Below are 9,102 nucleotides of genomic sequence, written 5' to 3'. Positions count from 1 at the left end.
TGCCAGTCCCAGTTGCCTGCACGTCCTCCTCTGGCTCCGGCACCCACCTCATTAAATCTCTGCTCTGCTCTGCTCCTCCCTTCTCCTGCTGAGCATCCCTGTCTCCCAGCTGGCCTGTTCACACAGCACTGGGAAGAAGCGATCTGGAGCTCAGACTGAGACCTCGAACTTTAGGGTAGAAATCCTTGCCCTTGGGAAAACTGAATCCTGTAGCCCAAAATACCCCAGCCAATACCACATACAGCCTGCCTTTATACACACACACACATAGTCAAAATGCTTTATTGTTCTGCTGAAATGCTTACAAATACTGCAAAACACCCAGCCAGGCCCAGCAACCAAGGGCCCACTGCTGGAGAGGAGGGCAGGGGAGGTGGCTTAGTGTTAAGGCGCAAAGGCTGAGGCCAGGCAGCTCCAGAGCCTGGTCCTCCACTCTCCTTTTCTATTACCTTTAGTCAGCTGAAGGGAGGATTCCACAGCCCAGGGCCTCCACCGCCCCCTTGTTGAGGCTTCCTTCGGGGAGCCCCAAGCTACCCTCCTTCCCTATTGGAAACCCAGCCCTGTCAACATGGAAGATTAGCCCTCTTAGCTTTCTCTCCCCTCAGCATTGCTGCTCCTCTGGTCTAGAATCCCCCAACAATCATCCCTTCTGGCTCTAATCAAGGCACGAGTGGAAGGGAGAGGGCTGGACTGGGGGCTAGAGGCACTGGAAGGACAAGAAAATGTCTCCTCCGGCCATGTGACATGCCCCGGGGGCCTGGGTTGGAGAGATGATGGCACGCACCCTCAGGTAGCCCACAGCTGACCAGTAGACTGAGCCCTGGAGAGGCCATGGCAATTAGTGTGTAACCATGGTGATGAAGCAGTCCCGTGGAGACCATGGTGATGAGTTTACTATGCGAGGATGGGGCTGGGACCTCAAGGTCTCTGGCCCTTGAGCCAAGTAGTGAAAAGAATGAGGAGACAGAATGGGGTTGGGCAGTGCAGGCCTGAGCTGCTCTCCCTCTCTACACGTGGCTCTGCTCAGACCCCCTCCCCAGACCCCTGCAGAGGAGGTGAGGCAAGAAGGGGATCTTTGGCAGATTCTGGTACCATAATTTGTCCTTTACAAAGAGAAAACAGGCTGGGTCAAGCAGGTGCCAGGTCAGAGTTGAGAGACCCACTCTATGACAGTTCCTCAGGCCTGCTAGGCCCAGGAGGGACCCTGAACTTCGGGGCTTCCAGGAGGTAACAAAGCCCCTCCCTCCTTCCCTCTCTACTGGTTCTTTAGGGACCTGAGCCCAAACCATCAAGCACTGAATACCTCACAGAACATAAGTCTTCTTGTACAAAGGCCCTTGGGGCACTCTGCTATACCCTGCTCCCTGGTGGCCCAGTGTCCAGTGTGCCACTATCTCCAGGGGCAGGCAGAGTACATGGCAGGGCATGGGTCCTTGATCAGTCCTGGGGACCCAGGAGACCTATGGTAGTCAGTTCATGAACTGAGTGTAGCCCTCGGCTCCTGTGACGATGACATCCATCCAGATCCGCATGGCCTCTGCAGATGGGGCTACCATGTAGTACAGGCGGTCATGGGTCTTCACGCAGAAGGTGAGGGCTGGGTTCGGACTCTGCCAAGGCAAGACAGGAAGGTCTAAGGCAGGGTTCATCTAGGCCCAAAATATTTTTCTCACCTGCCTCTTGTCTGTCTTTTCCCTTGAAGTCCCCAGCCCTGGAACTTAGAGCCAAGTCCTTAATAAGCCAAAGCCTAGTCCCCAGGCATCTTTTCACACATGGCAGTCCTGGGCTCTCTAGGTCCTTGTGACCTCCAACAGGGGCATACTCTGCTGGGGCCCTGGATCCTGGGGACCCGATCCTTGGCACCCCCAGGTTCCAAAGTGAGTACAAGAGAAATTAGTCACAAGGGTTGTTCTAGTGAGGACCAGATTCTTCTCTAAGCAAAAAAGGTAGGAAGAGGCTATAAGCAGGATGCTGGCCCAGACCCCAGAGCAGGGGTCAGGATAAGCTGGGGTCTGAGGGCTGGCAGGAGGGAGGGAAACTTGCATTAGGCTAGCTGGCTCAGCCTCCAACATCTTTTACCAATCCCCCCTCTCTAGTCTAGTCGCTGCAGACCCACCTACCCCTTTCACTCTCCCTTCTGTACTGTCTGCACAGAGAAGGAGGCAACAAGTAAGACTCAACCCACAGGAGCTCCTTGCTTCCTCCTCCCTCAGGCCTGGAGCAAGTTAGAGGGATGAAGGAAGGGGTCAGGGGTCAGGGGTCAGAGGGCACAGGAGCTATTAATGGTTAATGTGTGCAGTTTTGGTTACAGGCATATGGGGAGGGGTACCTCAGTCACCATAGTGAAGCGGAAAAACCTCTTCTGGGAGGGGGAGAGGAAAAAAGGAAGAGAAAGTTGGCAAACAAGACAAAGCTGGCACCTGAGGAGAGCGTAGGCTGGAGGCCTTGGCTTCCAGAACCGCCCCCCTGCCCCCATTGGGCCACCTCTTGCAGGTGGCTGTCCCTGCATCCCCCTCTGGTGCCCTCCGCTCACCTTGGCTGCGCTGCGCAGGTGGTCATAGTATACTTCCTCAATGGCCTGGAAGTAGATGACCCCCTTCAGTTTCGTCTCATGTTTGTCTGCAAAGGAATGAGGGCTAGGCTGAGCAGACGAAAGCATGGAGGGCCGTGGGCCTGAGCTCGTACCTCATCTGGGAATGGGTTACAGCCTAGGCCTCCCAGGACTCCAAAACAGAGTCCAAAAGACGACCCTGAAGATAGGGATAATGCAGATTGGAACTCTGATGAGATGACACTACCAGAAGGGCAAAAATTAGTGAGGATGTGGAAAAGCAGGCTGTCTAATAAATGACAGATGGGAGTGAAAAGTGGTGAAGTGCTTGATCAAAAGTAAGCACGAACTCAGAAGGTTGAGGCAGAAGGAGTTTGAGTTCTTGAGCTACATAGTGAGATTCTCCAAAAACTAAATACATTTTAAATGCAAATAAAAATCATAAACTAGAAAGGCATTTGCCTTTTGACCTAGTGACTACACTTATAAGAATTTATCTGACATGTGTATAAAATAACAGGTTTACAAGATTCACTGCAGCTTGGTTTGGCACCATGAAAGGTTATAAACAAGCCAAATACCTATCAAATGGAGATGAGTTAATAAGTTGTGTACCACATTGTGGAGTATCATATAGCTGTTATAAAGGATACAGAAAATGTTTTCTGGTGTGTGTAGTATATATGCATACATATGGGGATATGCATACCTGTGTGCACACACTTGGAGTCCAGGGTCTCTTACTGAACCTGGAACTAGACTGAATGCCAGCCAAGTCCACCAATCATCCTGTCTCCATCTCCCATATGTAGGAGGGGTGTACATGTATACAAGGTGCTAGGAATTTGCACTCAGGTCCTCAGGCTGGAGTACAAGTGCTCTGACCCACTGAGCCATCTCCTCAGTCCCTAGAAATGTTTGATATAGGTATAGGTTGAATAATAAGTCTATAAAATGCACCTAAGTGTAGGTATCTGGTTGTTGATATGTTTAACCCCAAAGACCTCTAAGATGCATTAAAAAGTGAAGAGGAATGCATTATCTACAACCTTTTTTATAAGAAAAAGAGATTTTAAGAAGTTGTTCATCTCAATATGGTGGTACACATACATGATCCAACCATCTGAGAAGTAGAAGCTGAGGAACAGGAGTTCAAGGACAATCTGACTATATAGTGAGTTTGAGGTCAACCTGGGCTACATGTGACACTGTTCCACTTTAAAAAAAAAAAAAATGCTGGGTGTGGTGGCACACACCTTTAGTCCCAGCACTTGGGAGGCAGAGGCAGGCAGATCTCTGTGAGTTCGAGGCCAGCCTGGTCTACATAGAGTTCCAGACCAGCTGGGACTACAGGGAGAACCAATCTCAAAAACACCAAAAAAGGGGCTGGAGAGATGGCTCAGTGGTTAAGAGCACTGGTTGTTCTGACAGAAGACCCAGGTTCAAATCCCAGCACCCATATGGCAACTAACAACTGTCCATAACTCCAGTCCATGGGGATCTGACAGCCTCTTCTGACCTCCATGGGCATTGCATGACACAGGTGCACTTACCTACATGCAGGAAATACATGCATACACATAAAAAATAATAATAATAAATTTTTAAAAAGTTTGTATTACCTGTACCTGGTGGAGATAAGTCCTCAAATAAACCTTTTCATATACTTTTAGTGGGGGTCAGGGTCTTCCTGTAGCCCCAGCTGGCCTGGAATTTGCTAGAATTCGTAGACCAGGCAGGGCTCAATCTCATAGAGATCCACCTGCCTCTGCCTCCCAAGTGCTGAGACTAAAAGTGTGTGCCACCATGCCGGGCCATATATTTTGATTTTTGAACCCTATGGATATATTTACCTCATGCTAAAAAAGAAAGGAAGCTGGGGGTGCAGATCTGTTGGCAGCAGAGTACTTGTATGTGCCTGACATGCACAGAGCCCTGGGTTCTAGCGCCACTTAAAACTAGGTATATAGGGCTGGAGAGATGGCTCAGTGGTTAAGAACACTGGTTGTTCTTGCAGAAGACCCGAGTTTGAATCCTAGCACCCACATGGCAGCTAACAACTGTCCGTGACTCCAGTCCCAGGGGATCCAGCCTCTACTGACCTTGGGCATTACACGATTCAGGAGCACTTACCTACATGCAGGCAATACATGCATACACATAAAATAAAAATAATAAATAATAAAATTTTTTTAAAAACTAGGCATAGTGGCCCATATCTGTATAGTCCCAGCACTTGGGACACAGGCAGGAAGATCAGAAGTTCAAGGTTATCCTTGGCTACATAGCAAATTCGACTACAGCCTAGGCTACATGAGATTCTGTTACAAAAAAGAAAAGGAAAAAAAACACAGAAGGAAGCAAGTGGGCAGGTATAAGAGCTGGGGGTGCAGCTCAGTGGTAGAACACTCTCCTAGGTACACAAGTCCCTGGGTTTGATTCCTCAGTGGGGAAAAAAAGAAACAAAGAGGAGAATGAAGAGGAGGAGAAGGATGGTCTCTTGGCATTCCATTCCAATCGTATATATAGCACACAAATCATTCAAGGTCAGGGTGGCTGGAGTAAGCAGAGCAAACGGTCAGAGCAGAGGTGACCACTTGTATAGAAGAACAGCAGTTGCTGGGCATGGTAGTGTATGCCTTTAGTCCCAGCACTTGGGAGGCAGAGGCAGGAGGATCTCTGTGAGTTCAAGGCCAGCCTGGTCTACATAGTGAGTTCCAGGCCAGCTGGGGCTACAGGGAGATCTTGTCTCAAAAAAGAACCCCCCCGCCAAAAAAAAGAACAGCAGTGTCTGGTCCATGACAAGCACTGCTCAGATGATACACCTGACACCCTCAGCCATCAGCTTGAGTCCTACAAGAGAGGACATGCCAATCACTGAGCTCAGAGGTGACAGCTGTCAGTAAGTTCCTCCCCATGGTTCCCTCCCCCACACCCCAGGTTTCAGGGCTAGATGACCTGCACTGCTCTGTCCTTGCTCCAGCCTTCTAAGGGCCCTGCCCCACCCTCCAGCCCTGCCACTCATCTGCCTTGATGCTCTTCACTCAAAAGCCTAATCCTGCTGCTCCAGGCTACAACTTCTCTACTAGCTCCTCTTTGGAGAATCAGTACCTCTGTGTCTTGGCAAAGCCCATTCACAGATAGGTACCATTATATCCCTCCAGTTAGTCTCACAGCCTCCTCTGCACTGCTAAATTCTGTAAAGTCAGTTGAGATTCTCACTGTCTCCTCAGCAGCCCATTCTTCATACATGAGAACGCTCTCCTGTCCATATTCTTGGCAACCTCTAAAACCCACTGCAGCTGTCACCACTACAGTGCACAGCTATGAATCCTCTTCATAGACCTTACCATGCTGCATCTGAACCTTCCATCATCCATACCTACAACCCCCTTCAACATCAACAGTTATGTGCGAGGCACACAATAGGTGCTCAGTTAATGTGGAATGACTCAATCCTAGGCACTGGCAACCAGAAAGAAGTCACAAACCCTTCTAGGAACTTACAATATGGTGGGAAGGTACAGGCACACAGCCTAGTTACTTGCCAACAAGGCTGGGAATTCCAGGAGCACCCACTGTGCATCTGAGGGTGTTAAGTGTGTGAAAGACATGTTCAGAGCATTCAGCAGTGTCTGGCACAGAACGTGGCATCCGTCATGACACCATTACTCCCTAAGCTGATGTCACACAGCAGACGGTCCAGGGGTAAGTGTGGGAAATCAGAGGAAAATGGGTACCCCTCCAGGGAAAGTGGAGCCTCAAAAGGCTTTACAGAGGTAAAGCTGTGACTGTCCTGGAGGCAAGAAGGTGCAGGTCCAACAAGCAACACACCCAGGTCCTGGCGTAGCCCCACACCATCTCAGCGTTTCCTCCTTGGCACAAGGACCCTGGCCACCCTCCAGTCCCTGTTCCCCCTCACTCCTTTCACTGGAAATAGTAACACGCTCCTGCTCCTGCTTCCTTCCCACCCCCCTAGCCTTGGCCTTACACAATCTGGCTCCTGCTTCTGCACACAGTGGAAAGCCTTCTCTCCACAAATCCCAATCCCTGGGTCAAATGGCCTTTGAGCCACATCATTCTTGACCTTCTGGCAACGTCTATCATCGCTACTGACACCTCGGGCTTGCAAATGTCTGCTCCCTTGGCCGGCTTCCTTCCCTGTTTCCGCTGCCCGCCTAACCTTGGTCTCCTTTTGTTTCATAGACATGGAGCGAGGTCACATTTGCCAAGTGCCAGCCCAGCACCTGGCATGCAGTCAAAGCCTGCTTCCTGCTTCCTGCCCTTCTGCCTCTGCTGGTCTCTCTTCCTGCTTCTTCCTCGCAAGTGGCTGTTTCTCCCTCTCTGCTCTGCCTTGTAGGAGCCACGAGACTTTCTGATTCTCTTAGTCCCATTTTCCTTCCATGTAAAATGGGTATAAATAGAGTGTTTTGACAAAAATTAGATAAAATGATGCATAGACAGTACTTTCCATAGCATGTGTCTAAACAGAGTTCTGCACCTGACGTTGGCAAAGTACTTCTACTGCCCCAACCCAGCTGGAAACCTGGGCTTCTCTCTCCATACCCAGGGGTCAAGGCGATCGGGCAAGGCTTCTAGAGGGGTGAAAGGTTAGAGGGGGAAACAAGACACTGGGCCTGGCATCCATGGCACAGATCCTGTAGCCTTTCCCTTCCAGCATCCAGCAGGACTGCTCTTCCCAGTTTTGTAGTTGGTGGGGCTGAGTGACTAGCCAGAATGCCCCACTCCATACACACTGTGACCGTGACCGGCAGATGTGACATATGTCACTTCCCAGCTGAGGTACTTAATATCAGTGCAAGACCCTGGCAAGGCTCTCCACTCTCTCTGCCAATGTGGCCTAGCAATGTTCCAGAAAGGCTTGTTGCACAGCAGATTCATGCTGGGAATAAGAAGGAGCTCAGAGGACAACAATACTGTAGCCTCTTCTGACTAGGGGACGTTCCAAGTGGGAGAGTCTAGAGGTGTTCCAGGGGATGGGAGTCTACACTAGAGGCTGGGTGATGGAGCAGGAGGGGCAGGGTGGATCAGGCACCTGTACCTGGGCTGTCCTGAGAGTCCTTGATATTGCTTAACTGCTTACCCTGGAGTCTCTGAGGGAAACCAAAGGGGAGCTCCTAGCCCAACCCAGGTATCCCCAACACCCAGGTATTCCCCTGACAGCAAACCCACTGCACTTTAACTGCTGTGCATGGTATCTGCCTTCCTGACAGTGTAGGCTTCTGGGGAGAAAGCATGGTCATCTTGCTTGTCACCAGAGCCTAAAACAGTGCCTGGAATTTATTCTATGTTCAGTGACACTGTAGAGTGAATGAATGGATGTGAACCCAGTACACTGTATATTTTCAGGGAAAGGAAGTCAAAGCCCTTCAGAGACTCTGGCCCTCAACCTGGCCTCCTTCCAGCAGACCAGCTGTCCCAGCTGTCAAAGTCCAGGTGCCCCAGCTTTCATTAGCCCCAAGGAAGTCCTGTGGGAACTTACCCACATAATAAGAAAGGGTGCGCTTGAGCCGGTCAAAGACAAACCAGCGCTTCTTCCATGACTTAATCTTGCCGCCCATCTTGACCAAGTAGCCACGGCAGACCTTGTGGGAAGCACCAGTGAAAAAGGACTTAAATGTGGAGCCTGGACCATGCATATCCCCCAAGCAACCTCTTTCGGTACGTGCCAGTGCCTGTGTCTGCATCGGCAGGGGCTAGCCCCAGCATCTCCTCAGGCCAGCACAGTCCTGGCTATGTTGAGACAGGGACCGAGGCCACAACTTCAAGGTCCCAGGAGGTGCTTCTGACCACCAGCCCACCCCGCCCCAGCAGCTCGGGCCATGGGTCTGGTACCTTGCTGCTAAGCACCACATGTAGGCAGGTATCCACCCCATGGCCTGACGACTCAATATGGGTCTTGAGGTCAAAGTCCTCCTTCCGGATGGGCAGGTAGCGTGTGAGGGGCCGTGCCTGGGGGCAGAGGGCAAGGTTAGCAGAGTTGCTTCTCTTTCCCCAACATTCCTTTGTTCCAGTCCCTCAGCTTCAGCCCTGAATCTCCCACAACCTTACTGATCACCCCCCAACACACATACCTGTGGCTGGAGTCTGGCAAAAGTGGAGACCTAGCGTGCCCGTGCTGACTACCTAGGCCCACACAAAATGCTGACTGGCCCCTTACTTCAGCCAACCATGACACAGACAACACTCTCTACTCCCTGCCCCTCCTCTCCCTCCTGGACTGTTAGAATGAGCAAGAGGCCAGATGTGAACATATCCTGGGAAAAGAAGTCCCACATGAAATCTGTGCTCTAGGGCTGGGATGCAGCTTTGTGACAGATTGTTTGCCTAGCAAACTCAATGCCCTGGATTCCAACTCCATCGTTAAAAGATAAATAAATAGGGCCAGTGAGATGGCTCAGCTGGTGAAGGCACCTGCCACCAAGCCTGATGACCTGAATTTGATCCCTGGGCACATGGTGGAAAGAGAGAATGGACTCCCACAAATTGTCCTCTGAACACACACACACACACACACACACACACACCTA

General features: G+C 50.7%; 1 protein-coding gene across 1 annotated transcript in view; it reads right to left on the bottom strand.

The window, feature by feature from the left end:
- Window positions 1–266: 266 nt before the first annotated feature.
- The window catches only part of LOC103727873 (pleckstrin homology-like domain family B member 1), a gene marked incomplete at its 5' end in the record, with an annotated part of 10,391 nt that continues 1,555 nt past the window's right edge, over window positions 267–9,102 (bottom strand). Inside the window, 4 exon segments of the mRNA XM_008825937.2 lie at window positions 267–1,610; window positions 2,534–2,619; window positions 8,055–8,157; window positions 8,408–8,524. Of these exon segments, the coding sequence (XP_008824159.1) occupies window positions 1,470–1,610; window positions 2,534–2,619; window positions 8,055–8,157; window positions 8,408–8,524 (447 nt within the window).

This window comes from Nannospalax galili, unplaced genomic scaffold, assembly GCF_000622305.1.
Source record: "Nannospalax galili isolate Female #2095 unplaced genomic scaffold, S.galili_v1.0 scaffold229, whole genome shotgun sequence".
Taxonomy (NCBI): Eukaryota; Metazoa; Chordata; class Mammalia; order Rodentia; family Spalacidae; genus Nannospalax; species Nannospalax galili.
The sequence above is the reverse complement of the archived record's forward strand: the minus strand, read 5'-3'. Positions and strand labels throughout refer to the sequence as shown.